Source organism: Anopheles arabiensis, chromosome 2 (genome assembly GCF_016920715.1).
Source record: "Anopheles arabiensis isolate DONGOLA chromosome 2, AaraD3, whole genome shotgun sequence".
NCBI classification, from domain to species: Eukaryota; Metazoa; Arthropoda; class Insecta; order Diptera; family Culicidae; genus Anopheles; species Anopheles arabiensis.
The window spans coordinates 16,052,542-16,067,795 of NC_053517.1; the positions used below are offsets into that span (position 1 = coordinate 16,052,542).

Genomic DNA, 15,254 nt, shown 5'->3' on the forward strand with positions numbered 1-15,254 from the left:
TGGACGTACATACTTAATAGTTTCTTAATTGCGCTCGTTTTGCCTGTACTGTTCGTGGCAGTGCAGTTCTCTTTTTAATTCAATTGAAATAATGATTTTGTTTGCCCTTGTTTTGCTTTGCTCATGATTGCAATTTCGAACAAATGATCTTGTTTTTTTAAATAAACGATGTAACAGGGCTTTATTCAATGTTGACGCACTGTTTGTTTAAGTATTCTTTTCCTAGTTTAAAACTGAGGACTTTGTCAATTAATGTATTACTGTCCTATTTCTCCAAGAATGCATCTTTATGAACTAGAAACTATTTCTGTGCATTTATTTCAATTAGAAACAAGACGCGTCACATTCATAAATAAAGCAATGGTTATTTCCAGTTTAACAGATACTTTTGCAATATTATTCAAATTAAAACTATTTTTCAATCATTCTTCGTTTTCGGGCATGTTTTTCTGCAAGAATGAATAAAAGTGATAACAGGGCTTATTTTTGTGTATCAAGTCCATTCTGGTTTTTACTGTTTATTGTTTAAATCCTTTACAATCATGACAACCGACGTTCTCCTGTAACAGCCGGAATGCATTACAACCACTGGAACGGATAGACGGACAACGCTCACCCATCTTCACCTATTTTCACCATGACGCCACAACCGCATCCCCTTTACCCAATTTTCCGATACCTAAACTTGCTATAAAACTAAATGCTGTCCAACTGGTTAAGAACAGTTTGAGGGAAAAATTTGACAGGTGTTTCCCATTCCGTTTCCAGGGGAGTACCCAGCAGCAATGCAGCGCGCGGGACAACCGCATCATCGCGCGCCGCTCAACCATCCGCTCTTGGTGCTGGTCTCGGCGCTTGTCTCGTCCTTGCTCTGCTCCATCGGTATGCTGCGGCTGCCGAGCCGATCCGGTGGTGGCCGACGGACCAGCGCCCACTCGCCGCCGCCGCCACCGTCAAGCACGTCTTTCGTCCCGTCGTAGTCTGGTTGCGGCGAACCGTACGTACGCGCATCGCAGGCCCATCCGGCGCGGCTCGCCTAAGGCTTCCCGTGTCCGCCCATCGCTATCTCCCCATCGTACCGCACCGAACGTGCCCTCCCTCGACGCGGCTGTCGTCACGGTCAGCCGGCCGGGCGTCCCCCGACGGTGGCTGTCCCGCACGCCCCAGTCACAGCGATCCTGCCCGGCTGGAACCATCGCTATCGCGGGCATCGCGCTGGCACCATCACAATCACCGATGGCGAACCGACGACCGATCGGGCGCGTGTATGAGCTTCAGCCAACAGTCGACTACTCATCGGCAGCGATTAAGCTGGAGGTCGGAGGCACAGCTCTGCCTTGTTCGATGAGACAGAGCTCCTTTTTGTACCCCTGCACACTATCCCAGTCTCTATCTCACTCTCACTCTCTCACTCAGCCACAGGCGAAAGAAATCGTGCTACCTTTGTCGTTGAAGGTACGGTGTCCTTCCAACCAGAATACTCTCCTACTTTCCGTGCGTCCTTGAGAAGGATTATTTCCACTACGATCATGTAGTTTCGTGGCGGGACTAGGGCATTCAATGGTTTACTAGGCATTCAATCCGAGATCGTGCACGCACACCATGGAAGTGGACTGGGCGTAAAGCGACAAACGCAACTATATGAAAACAGAGGCAACACATAAACCGACACTACTCGCCCGCGTGTGAGTAGTGTTTTCTGGCTGGTTTAGCTGTACATTTACCCCTAACGAAGGAAGCGAAACGGGAAAGCTGAAATACAAAAAAAAACATACTTGCACGTTCAACCATCTACGGTAGATACGAATGAAAATATTTGCATCATGTAATCATACTGCTAGTTGTGAGATGAGGAAGAACAAAAAATACGGTTAAAAACACACACAAAAACACTCAAAGAAAAACACACATCCACACAGCGAAAAGACAGAATGCTGACGGTAACTGCGTGACCTAACGATCGCTCGACATGCTTATGAACGTTCGCAAGTGATGGGCGAGTGATGGCAAATGCAAGGGAACGTAAGAGAGCGAGAACGAGAGAGAGAGAGAAAGAGAGAGAGAGAGAGAGTGAGAGAAGATAGAGAAAAGAGGTTTATAATGAACGAGGGCAACATACATTAACAAGTGTAAGTTAAGCAAAAAAGTCTGTTAAACTGATTTATCTTTAGGTATCTCTTGCATAGTATAAAGTAAGCCCCGAACACTCGACCCCTCGTCTGTCGGGGAGGTAGTGTCCGGTGTACGGGGGACGGTTGGGGGGGGGGAGCATTAGGATAATTGCAAACTGTCAGCTGTCGCAGATACTGCGAAGCTGCTGTTATGAAGTACATTTTAATTACTAAGGACGAGATGGCCAAGCAAAACCGAGCCGAGGAATGGCTCAAACAAGAGGGGGAAGGCGCATTAAAGGGAAGCACGGGGGGGTAGTAAGAAAATTGGGATAGAAAAATATGCAGTGAGAGACAGATCGAGTTTAGATAACATAAAGTAACTTAAAGACAACAGAAAACAGAGAAGAAGAAAAAAAAATCCCGTTTGCTAGTTACAAACACAGCTAGAACTACACGATGTAAGCAGCTCTGCAATTGCAACAGAAAAGTCCTCCAAATTCACTCGCCCCGCCCCGAAATTCAGACAAACCGGAACACGCACACACAAACATTAACAAAAACTCAATATATAAACTCTATAGAAAGAAAACTCGGAAGTGTTGCGAAGAGATCGAATCGATGCGCAAGTGTTGTGTAGCTAAATCATGTGGTCAAACCATAGTGAAATGTGTAAAATGGTTGCCAGAAACCAGCGGCCATTTGAAGACATTTGATTGCTTTTGTTATGTGTTGAACACACAGCACACAAATCATACGGACACTGACCTCTCGCTCGCACTCTCACTGGGACAAAGGGGGAAAGAGAAGAAATGTAGCGGAGATAGTAAACAACAAAAAAGAAAGAACAAAAAAAAACAGTTAAGTTAATTTTAAAACACACTCGTTAAAGTATGATAAAATATAAAAGAAAAGCGAAAAGGGCGAAAGGGACGATGATGGGGGAGCGGCGGAAAAGGAAACAAGAAGATCTGACGAAAAACACGAAATATAATTGAAATAATTGAGTGATATTTTTCATATTTCGAGCTCGATGCAAACCCCTCGATGTATTTCCGATGCACGCGGAAAAGGGTTTGGGGATGGTGGGTGAGAAGAAGCCGCCCCACACCCCAAGCTCCCCCCCCTTTCCCACTGGTAACAGATGTGGCAGTAAATGTGGATTTAATCAATCTATCTCAATCTCACACACCTTTCCCGATGCAGAAACAAGTCCCAAAAAACCGTAAGATCAGTACATACCAACAATATTGCAAATCACACACACTGAAACACATCGATTCACAGAACCATAACTGTAAGTTGATGCTGCGGAAATAGAGAATGAAAAAAAAAAACAATTTAAAAAAACACACTACATAGGGTAGATGGGGGAGAAATGTCGGTTTTTCCTTCACAACACGGGTTTGATCACGAACTTTACCCAGTCGGTCAGTGAAATGGCGAAAAAAAGTTCGTCAGTCCGGTTCGATGCATTCATTATCGGCAGCCCTTGTGGGTTGCACGTGCACAGGCTGGAATGTAAAATGGATGAGATGGAATCTGTGTGTGTGTGTGTGTAAAATCAGTGAAGATGAAAGTTCGGGAAATGCATGCTTTCATTGTGCTGCCGGCTGATGAGCTGGCTGATGAAATTATGCCACAATCGGCCGGACACTGAAAACAACGTCCTGACAACGTCATGTTGCATGATGAAATGTTGCTAGGCGGGAATGGAAAGATTGCGGGGGGGAAAAACAATATATGATAAATGAATGTACAAAATAATGGAAAAATATATATGAAATAAAAACCTTACAACAGAGAAAACTAACAAGAAAAAAAAATGCCTGATCTCCTTAATGTTCTTGAGTTTTTTGCGGTGTTACTTTTAATTTTGTTTTTATTTGTGCGTTTGGAAGCATACTTGTAACGTTTTCATTTTGCAATATCACTTTATTTGAGGTATACAATGCTGAGAATGAGCTGTTGCGATGTTAAGAATTATAACATTTTTTTCTTATAAACTATTTTCTGTTTTAGGTCGCTTTTTTCCTATCGTTCTTTTTCATCGTTTGCTTCAAACATACAGAATGTGAATACAATTATTTGAATTAAATTTTGAAAGTGACTATGATTAGCGCACAATTTGCTGCCATGGCAAGCTCCATCCTGGATTGACGCCGTTGACGCTGGAATACGAAGGAGTAAACGAACATAAATCTATACCTTAACTAAAAGACCAACTTCATTCACCTCCGAACGAACCTTTAACGCGTGCATGTTTACATCCGTTTTCTTGATGAGTATCCGCTTGCACCACAGACAGGCAACTCAAAGGGCTCAAACTCTCCCCTATCGAGCTACGCTGTACAACATGCATGGATTGAGCAAACCACCCGCGGCTGTTCATGTAGCTGAACTGGAACGTATTATAACTTCCCTCAGCCTCTAATGGGGGGGGGTGTTTTCCCCCAACTGTGCCCGGGTGAATCCGACTTTATCACACACATGCGCACACACAGCATGCACATTATGCATCGGTGCTTGAATTAAGGAGCGATAATATTTCCAGAAACCGTACAACGCTCGACCCAGATGCTCAGCGACCCCCGGCATATTAATTTACACACATTCGATCGTTCAATAGTGCCCGAGTGGCGGAACTAGCCCCCCTACAGTGAACAGTGGTTTGGTTATGGGAAAGGGTGGCAGAACACAACCACACGTTTTAGCCACACTCTACCAACATGTGCAATCGAGCAAATTCTAACCTCCGCGCGGCCCCAGCGCACGAACAACGAGCATGGGCACACTGCTGCCGGGCTATTGACCTTTCTTGGCTCCCTGCTCCAGCACAACACTGTCGTAATATCGTCGATGTAGTTATTACAAACCATTTCCAAGTGTTTCACCCAATCCCTGTAATAAGCTGCCAGCTGCCGTCGTTGCTACTGCACCCAAACACTACGCGATGGAAAAAGTGGTGTGCCACTCATACGGTCCACAGTCCCGCTGCCAACAGCCAAATCGTCGTCGTCCCTGCCTCTCGGGTCGGGAATGCTCGATCCCCCGCCGGTGAAACAAGTTCATAAATATAACTAATTAAAGACGAACAGCGAAGCAATTCATCGGCCAGCAGCAAAAGCAGCAAGAAGCGAGAAAAACAACAACTCTGGTGACGAAACGAAAACCCGGCCCCACCCGGGGTTAGTCCTTTTGTTCCGTTTTCCTTTACGACGTCGAGTTTTTATGGCTTCACTGCGGTTTAATTGCCCCGTACACTGTTGACATTATGAATCTAACGCTTATAAATGTAGCCTTGGTTCTTGTGCGAGGAAACGTGAAACACAAACACTCACGTACTTGGTACGAAAGTGGTGGTATGGAAAAGATGGAAAAGAGCTTACTTCGTTTCTTTCGTAAGCTTATTACGTGCGGCTAAACACTGTCATTTTCACTTGAACCGTCAGACTTGGGGCGTGACATGATAACAACAACAACAACACATGTGTTTTTTGCACTCATTTGCATAACGCAAATAGACAATTGCTTTGCCGTTTAAGTTTACTACCTTTGAATAATGCTATTTTTATTTTAGTTTTAGTTTTTATTTGCATCGACCTGATTTGTATGCAAATTGGAAACCTAGTAGAAACCTATGTTTTTCTCACATTTGCAAAAAGCACAATTACAATTAGTTAAACTTTCTATTATATGGTTTTCTAAAAATAAACATTTTAAGTATCCGGTTCACTTGTGTCCTTTCTTCAGCACATACTAGCTAATCATCAAAATCATTTTAACCAACTATACAACGCTGGCTAAGCACGCACTTCACCTTCCAACCACATGCTCCACCATTTCCGTTCATGAATAGTGCTAAAATATAAGTATAGCGCAGCTGCTGCATATGTGACGTGATTTGCATACCACTTGCCTAACGAAGGAACGAGAGAAAAAAAAACAATAAAAATAACATCAAAAATAGCCTCTATAGCTACCACTTATTATGAGCTGCTCAGAGCTCACTCTACCGTTAACCTGAAGCCGTTACGTACTTCAGACGGGTTAAGCATTCTAATGAAGTTCGCCCTTCCCCGTCTAATGGAGTCACCTTGTGTGGAGTGTGTTTGTATGGAAAAGATGTAAAATATGGTTCAGAGTCGACTTTGCAGACAAATGGCTTCACAATTTTCAGAGCAACGCTGCAACGATTATGTATGACCATGTTTACTACAGTCTCAGCTCTCTGGTTGAACTTCGATTCCCTTCCACCTATTCAATATGTGCCTTTTAGTTGGCACCAAACTGAGTGTATATATCAAATGGACTTATGCTGTTCTTCCTCACTAATACATCGACACACAATTTGAAAATTTGTTTTCATAACAAACTCTAGCATGCCTTGAGGTTGAAATGATATCTCACAGAAATGGTATGTAGTTTTGCTCAGGCGTAGTACGAAGAAAGAAACCAAAACACTTACGGGCGGCCAGTTCTTGGATTAAAACGAAGATCTGAAGGTTACAGGATTCCAACACAGCATTTTTTTTGTAAAATCTGATACATAGGCAAGAATTATTGAATCTGTACAGCCAGCATGCAAGGAGCAGTGTATCAACCCAACCAAACAAGGCATCATACTTAAAGTGAGTAACTCATTAGAGTGCCTGTGCATATATCTATTTGTTTCATTGAACATACCTCCGATTGTTCTCAAATATTGTGCAAAATTGTGAAAATTTGGGACAGATTTACAAAAAACTACATAGAAAAATCATCAAAGCACCTAGTTTGTTATGGATCTAACTGTCGTCAAATCAGGTTTTCTTCCTCATTTCGTTTTAGCCGTCAAATTGCACTGGACTAGCCCACCTGATGTATCAACTTACTTTGGTTGGCACGTTTTTTTTATACTTTTGTCAGAATTCAGAATTTCAGATTTTTTTCTCGGCAAGGCATGAGATTTTTGTGGATTTTTCAAATTGGAGAGGTCTCAAATAAGAGAGAGTTCACTGTACTTCATAACAACACCTTTATTAGTTCTCCTCAACAAGAATATATCTCTATGCTGACAGGAGATTGATCCCTTGAAGATCCACCTTAAAGAGAAGAAGGATTCACACTATTTTCATTCAATCTTCCAGCAGGCACTCGTCGTCGGCAATGGTAATGAACCGTTTTTCGTTCCATTTATTCTAGTATTAGGATTTGTTTAAACGCATATCCAAGTGCTTTTCTTTAGTGATGATCCTGTGAAAATTGTGGAGTCTGCTTCATTTTAAGCGTCTTGACCTCCGAGGTCATGCCGGGCTTTACAGAGTTCCTAGATCCGACCGAAGATCCAGCCCATGTAACAATGTGATAGTCAGGGTTATTCATACATAGTAAGCTTTTCTGTGAACCAGCATTTAATATTATTTTAAAATGTTTTTTACTCTTCGATTCACTGTGTTTCACTGCCTGTCAAACTGCCTGTGTCAAACGCTTTATTCTAAGATTATTCATTGAACGCTACTTCTGAGTAACCCACACACACAAACACAATTGGTAAACCCTGCTTTGCAACACACACACACACACGTAGCCTCCTGAATGGCTCATTTACTTAACAGTGCTGTCACAATAAATCTAATTTAATTAAATCCTTATCGCTTGCACCTTCTGTGCATCGCCAGGTACCGCACCGGCGATATCGCTGGTGCAAATTATTTAATTAACCTCAATCTGCTCAAATCTAAATGAAACAACCAAACCGGTCGGTCAATGATTTCTGACAAAACATCATCACATCAGAACGTTTCGGTGCGCCGGTTCGGAGAAATTGTGAGCATTGCGGTCTGGATCGTTGCCATCGCTTGGGTGGCTGCTGGAATCGGTTGACTTCGTCAAGGCAACCCGTCAGCGAGCGGCAGGGCCAGCGACAGTTGCCGGGAGTGTTGCAGCAAAACCTTAATTTACTTTAGCTTTTCATTACTAAACCAACATTTGGTGTACGTGGGTTTGTGTGTTTTAAGGGAAACAGCGTTTAAAGCAGGACGGGTGTAACGAAAGCAATGTTGATTCGTCGATTCGTCGAGAGAGCGGTACTCTTTCACTAACACGCTGAAGCGTAATTTATTGAAAAGATGTTTTGTTTGCGCAATTTAAAGTATTATCAAAACCATTTTATAACACCCATGTAAGTTAGCTTTTCAACCATTACAAAGATTCACAACATCATTATCATCATCATCAGCGCAAAAGGTAATATACCCAAGCGTGATCCTTAAGAAGCAACGCGCATCAGGCGCTGAGATGAGTGACGGCAAGCAATCGAAATTGAATTTGATTGTGAGAGTGAGCAGAAGAAACCTCTCTGCTTAATGCACTTCAAATCTGATGCAGATTCTTTCTACCTCCGTTCCGTCCCAATGCACTCAGCCATCCTTGCAGCCAAGGGATAGTGCTCTGAATGATGATTGAACACTGGTTTTATGCTTCAACATTGGAGCAGCAGCAGCAGCAGCAGCAGCAGCAGTTATTGGGCACCAAAGTTGACATGCAAATCGGTATCAATCGGTGGCGGCTTCTGCCAAACCCTACTCCTAAACCGTCCACCAGTACACCCATCTTCACCGAAACTGGTCTAGTTGGCAGAATTACAAGTGGGAGCGTTGGTACCCTGCTGACGCAAACGGCCAACGCCAAAGACAACACACCGGAGACACACCGGCCCTTCTGCATACTGCGGTAGCTGAATTGAAAAACAACTTCTAATCGTCCCCGTTTTCCCGTTTTCGATCCGCCGGTTCCCCGTACTGTTCGCCGCAGGGAGCACACCGTCTGCCGTCTGCCAACGGAAAGACATCGTACAGAAGAAGCCTGCCCGGGGAGGAGCGGGAAAATAGATGAAGCAATCCGAAAAGTGATAGAGCACGTTGCAACTGTCCTGGTGTGAGGGGTTGCAACGGCCCGGCACCGTCAAACAGGAAGCAACGGAAGGCCGGAGCGAAAAGCGAACGGTGCACGTTCACATTAGCAAAGTGACTTGTCAGAAAGCAAACGGGCTGTGGCTCAAGGAAGCCCCGGCAAAGCTGTCTAGCAGCCAGTGTTCTCAGGTTCCTTCACCGTTCCTCTAGTAAGAGACTAAGAGTTCGCAAAAAGGGGTTCGAGTTCGGAGTTGTGGTGGGAAAAAACAGACCAGGTGTGGTTGGAAAGTTTCGTAATGGATACAGCCAGTCGACGGACAGGTAGGCTGACAGGGGATAGTGGTGTGAGTGGTTCCGTTGCGTGTCCAAACCTTCCCCGCTGGTGCGCCCTGGTTACTGGGCAAATGGAATGCACACGTGCTGCAGAGTGCTCCGAACGGTCAAAGGAATATGCATCCATTAATCAATAGTAGTTTGCCAGTAGTTGATGGTAGTTGAAGGATGCACCAGCGTGTCCCAAGCTTGCCTGAATTGACCCTTCACGGTTCACCCTAGACACCCACACCCACGACAGCCCTCGATTGCATAAAAATAGCACCGAACCGGGCTGCGGTTCGAGCTGGTGGAAAAGCTGCTTGAAATATTTCTTCCAGTTGCTGCAGACGCTTACACGCACACTCCTGCCCCGCTGTACGGTGGGGCTCTTGCTCTCTCACACAGACCTCGTTCGGATGGGTAAACCTACGGCAAGTGCAAAACCGTAGCCAGGAGCAATTAAAAGTTTAATTTCCGCAAAATCCCTTACATCGTCAATGTCGGTTTCCGTTTTCGTTGATGAAAAGGAAGTGACACCGACCAAACCGGGGCACGGTGTGGCGGGGTTGGAAACAAAAGGCGTTTGTGTAAGCGGGAACGAATGGCATCAGGATGCTTTACCACCCCATCTCTCTTCCCCCCATTCCACCCACTCCCAAAAGAAGCACTTCTCATGTGGATAATGCCAATGGCTTTCTTCTGTTGTGATGACAGATGCTGCCGATGGCACTGAAGATGAAGAGAGCGAAGGTACTGCTGCAACTGCTGCCGCTGCAACACAAATGCACCTCCGAGAGTTCCCGCTCCGGGTAGGGGGAAGGGGGGACGAAACATTTGGAAGAAATTGTCTCTCCGGGCAAGCTTACAGAAGGTTCCACACGTTCCTTTGCACGGTAAGAGGCACACGTTTCGCCCGAGTTTCGAGCTGCATCGATAGTATCGCCTACTTGCAAACCAACCGCAAGGCGCTGCAAGACGAGGAAGAATTAAATCCGCTCCGATGGTCCGATGGTAGCATGAAGCACACGATAAAAGTGGTATCGATCCCTAGTTCCTCCATCGCCCCACTGCACTACACACAATGCAATCGACTGTAGCGAAATTGTGTTTGATTTCATTTGACAACACCTTATGGGAGAGTGCACATTTTACTGTAATTGTTGCACACATCCGGCCCTGGGAATGGGGAGCGTTCGTTCAGTTTTTGGTTTGGACAAAATCACTTTCGTTTCATTGGTGCCCATTGCTCCATGTGCCTTCCAGTGAGAGTTCTTGCTACACCTTGAGGAATGTTATCTACACCTCGAGAATGATGACTCCACGTTTAACTAAGCGCATCATTCGATTTAGACACTGCATACGGATTTTGATTCGACCAACGTGCACGTGGTAAGGGTTAAGTTCTTGGCACATGATTTTTGAAACGAACGGAAACCGTCCGGACCGGTTCCGCAAACTCAACGGCAATAAACAGTAATTTTTCGTTGTGGAATAATTTCACCGAAAGGCTGCTGGCAAAATGTCCCTTATCAAGTGTCTGTCCGGTTGGATTGTTGCTTGATCAATGCAATCGCTGCTTGATTTTTATGCCATCGGACACTGATACCGCCTTCCAGACTCTCACTAAACCACCCCCGGTCTAGTGGAAAATGGTAATGAAAAAAAAAAGCACAAGACTCGTTCTTCGGTTTAAAAAGGGTTTCTTATTCAACTGAATCCATCGTACCCGGTCCATCGTTTCACATCACAGCAATTCTAAGAACGGGGCAGTATATCATTGGATCGTCCACAGATTAAGCCTACCATAGCAACTGGTCCGTGGGCCGGGAGGGGGGGGGGGTTGTTTACCAACTTCGATCATCTTCACACATGAGCTGCAAGGATATGCGAACCTGACAAACACACGTCTGCCCGTTGCCCGGCACCGTAAATGCTTCAAGACACCTTCCGCCCAAAACATTCCACCCGACTGAGGTGCGTCCTAGAGTCTCCCAAAACCCTCTATCGACCTTTATCGATCCGGTCCCCTTCCTGGGTATGATGGGCATCCAAACCATCCGGGTCACTAGCCATCTTCTTCGAGGGACGAGAAGAAACAGAAGCACCATCATCATCATCATCATCAGAGGCTCAGCCTGTCTTTCATGGACCTTATCAACTTATTACGGCATTACGCTCCCAAGCCAATTGTTGGGAGGCGACATCACGGGACCTCGGCCCCGCACGTCCCGACGGTCCGTTAAGCGCATTACATTTTCCAATGACGGTGCACACCGTTCCACCTGCAAACGGTCCGATTATCGGTTATCATTGTGTCCGTCATCGGATGGCTGGAAGACGCAAGACGACTACACAGGAACAAATTCTCCTCGTTACGCGACTCTCCATAGCAACGGCGCTCCTATAACTCCCCCCCCCTCTCCCGCACCAATTCCCACTCCACATATCTGTAGCGTTCTTTCCGTGTTCGAAGCCGCTTACCATTATTGCATTTACGTCTGACGGCGCACAATGCCGAAGCGCATCGGACAAAAACAACATTCCAAAAAAGTACCAACACACACACACACACAGAGTGCTGTACCCAACAAATTTCATTTCTTTACCACATCCTCCCAATCTCTTCGGCTTCCAAGCAAACTGATCAGGATTCAGGACTTTTACTGCAATGCTGCTGCAATGTTGGTTCATATTTTCCCGACTTAGCCAACCTTAGCCAATAAAGCAGATAAGAAAACAGTCCTGCAAGACTGCAGGTTACTGATACCCGGCTGGTTGAAGGAATGTGGGTTCCCTATGAAGCCTGAATAGTATCAACTCCTGTGTGTATCCATCCTCGGCAGCCTTGGAACGGAGGACAGCATCAATGGAACGGCTTACGAACAATTACACACCAACGAAACGGTGGATCGTTCTACCGTCCCACACAAACAAATACACGGACATAGACACACACACCAACACACACACAGACATTGTTGGTAAAGGCCAGCAACGGCGCAACGGCCCCACTGTTGGACCGGATTCGTCGCCAAGGGTCTCCAAACACATAAACAAATAAAATGCGACATGTGCGTGTGTCGGTCTATACGCTGTGTATGTGTTTGTGTGTGTGTTCCCAACACTGCTCCGAGTGTTGGGTGGCGTTCCGTGTCCTGTGCCAGTACGCCACCTAGACTCCTCGCAAAGGATCGATAAATGGTTTTGTTTTGGCTCTTCGTCTGATTGGATCGAGGGGACAAACATCGACGAAAGATAACATTGTAGTCAAATATAATTGGATTGCTTTATGTTTGTTTATGCTTTGTCGATAATTGAGCGTTATGCTTTGTCTTGGCTGCGACGCATCTTTTCCTGTTCGCTCTGGTCATGGAATTCAGCCGTAACGGGTCCGTTCGCTGGAAGCCGTTAGTGGGTTGGTGTTTGTGAAGGGGATTTTTTTATAGCACTGCTTATTTGTTTTAACTTTTCCTGTGCAAACTGAATGAAAAAAACATGCCTGCAGTAAACGTTTCCCTTTAAGAAGAAAGAGACATTATTATAGCTGTTCTGGTTGAAGAGGAACTTTCAATTACGTGTAAAATAGGATATATATAACAAGGTTGTTTTGTGAATCTTAAATCAGAACAAAGCACTCGGTGATCCATTAGAGGTCAAACTTTTGGAAGGTTTGCTGGATTCAACTCCCATCCAGACTGTTTGTGTTTGTAAAAAGAGCAAAAATAGTAAAGCTATGAATCGGAAACATGATTTGCTTAATGCCTTAAATTGCTATACTAAAGAACCACCAGCAAAAGACTTGAGAGGGATTCACGTGATAAGACCACGAGCCCCAACCAAGATTGGTAAACAATACAGCAGGGGTAGAACAAACGGCTTCTAATGATAAGCTTCTCCCCCAAGTGTACAACAAATCCCATTCTCGTAGCTACCACATGACATTCCTTCGTAATAGCATCCTTTTCAAATTGTCCATGTTTATTGTAATATTCACCCGACAAAGCAATATTATAGAAATTAAAAGCTCCCTAACACGCACGCTTCCCTAAATCCGTATCATTTGGTCCCCTTCGGCAGGCATCGTAAACTTTCCACGCCCACCAAACCCTAGCGTACTTTATTGCGGTGACAACACACACACACACACATTCGCTTTCCCGGCAGCATTTCATTCTTCATTCCCATTCATTAAACTCTAATCGGTTATCCCGATCCCGCGCTACAGAGCCCCAGTGTACGATTTACACGCGAGGTGCGCGATCGGTGCAAAGCAGAGGCACCACCAAACGTCTGATTTAATAAGGGCAGCCTAAAGAAACGTCTTTCAATAATTTGTGCACCCCTGTTCCGTCCACCGGATGCCGATCGGTACAGGAAGGTCCAACCAGTAACGGGAAGCTCCCGGTTGGGGCAAGATCAAAAACGATAAATAAGACAGTGAAATAATCATTCACTTTAACTTTAGTAATTAAAACTTTCTTAACGACATCGCTCCCGAGCTAAAGGTAATTGTGCTGGAAGCGCGGGACGACGAATATTCATTCCACACAAAACGGGAAGGTTCTTTCAAATCCACAGGAAATCATTCCATTTTCGTCGTTCGTTGCTGTTGTTGTTGTTACTGTGGAGTTTCTTGCTATTTTTATTAATATCGTTTCCCTTTTTCCTGATCTTGTGGTGCTCATTTTTCACCTCATGGAAGCTAGCCGTCCTGCTAGGGAGGGAGGGCAAGGACCGCTAGCACAAACAGTCGGCGCTTCAATTCCAGCTCATTTTGGTCAAAGATCAACTCCAGAAACATCTTACGTCTTCTTTCAACATTTCTCTCTTTCTCTCCCTCCCTATCTCTCTCTCTCTCTATTTATTTTTCATCTCTCTCTTTCGCTCTCTCTGTCTTCATCCTTTCGCAGCCATTTAACGTCGAGTGAGTTTTGTGTTTCGATTTTCGAAAAGTTTTCCTTTCGCCGCCATCTCCCATTTCACCTTGATAAACTGCACAGGCACAAACACTACATCATCGCAGCTCTACGATGGCACAGCCAAACTTAACTTTGACACAGCCCGAAAAATACTCTTCTTCCACTACCCCAATCCAAGAGCAATCCAAAACACCCTTCCCGTTGTGGCGGCCGCCATCTCCCGCCACGCGATCGCGCGATGAATGGCGGTCCAATGAAAGCTTTAAGCACTTCTACTCTCCAGTCGTCGTCGTCGTCGTCGTCATCATTCATCGCTCAACGGCGCGTGATCGTTTATCCCTTTCCGGGTCCGTGGCCGAATGGCACCACTGGCAAACCCGGCCACCCACGGCATACCCATGGCAGCATGGCAACTCGCAGGGAGCAGCAAAGCATACTATTTCGTCCCCAACTTCACCTGCAGTCGGTACCGCCACGACGAGCATCGGCGGGCAAAATCGGGCGGTGTTCAGATGGTAAAATATTTCATTTCTGTTTCCATTAAAAACTTTCCATCGATCTGTGCTCGGCTTGCTTGGCGAGTTTTCGAAAAGGAAGTTTAAGTGAACATTTTAATTAAATATCGGCACGGAGAGAAGCTAGACAGAAAAAAAGAGTACACCCGAGTTGAACATTATTTTAACCTCCCCCCCCCCCCTACCCACACCGTTCATAATTTAAATTAATATATTTTTCTAGTACATTTTTCATGTAAAGGATGGGGGCGGATGGAACCCTTTTGCTTGTAACCGGCCAGAGCTGGGGAAATATTTTCGCTGCGGTTCGAGATGATAAAATATGTTCTATTAAATTACACCAGCCAGAATGACGGTTTTCAATTCGTTTATAATCGTAATGAAGGAGGTCGGTAAATAAAAAAGAAAGAGCCACTTGAAAACGAGCAGCAACTAATTCAATTGTAGGTTTGCTATTTGCTTTGCTATTTGAACGCAGCGTGCAGTTTATTGCTGAAAACT

At 45.0% G+C, this 15,254-nt stretch overlaps 1 protein-coding gene across 8 annotated transcripts in view; it reads left to right on the top strand.

The window, feature by feature from the left end:
* Positions 1 to 3,450, top strand: part of LOC120893909 (serine-rich adhesin for platelets-like) — a 188,391-nt gene extending 184,941 nt beyond the window's left edge. For 7 of the 8 annotated variants that reach the window (XM_040296116.1, XM_040296114.1, XM_040296118.1 and 4 more), the window contains exon 10: positions 747 to 3,450. In XM_040296116.1, the coding sequence (XP_040152050.1) occupies positions 747 to 1,348 (602 nt within the window). In that variant the 3' untranslated portion in view covers positions 1,349 to 3,450. The remainder of the gene's footprint in view (positions 1 to 746) is intronic. The other variant, XM_040296121.1, reaches the window with a different exon arrangement.
* The last annotated feature ends 11,804 nt before the right edge of the window (positions 3,451 to 15,254 follow it).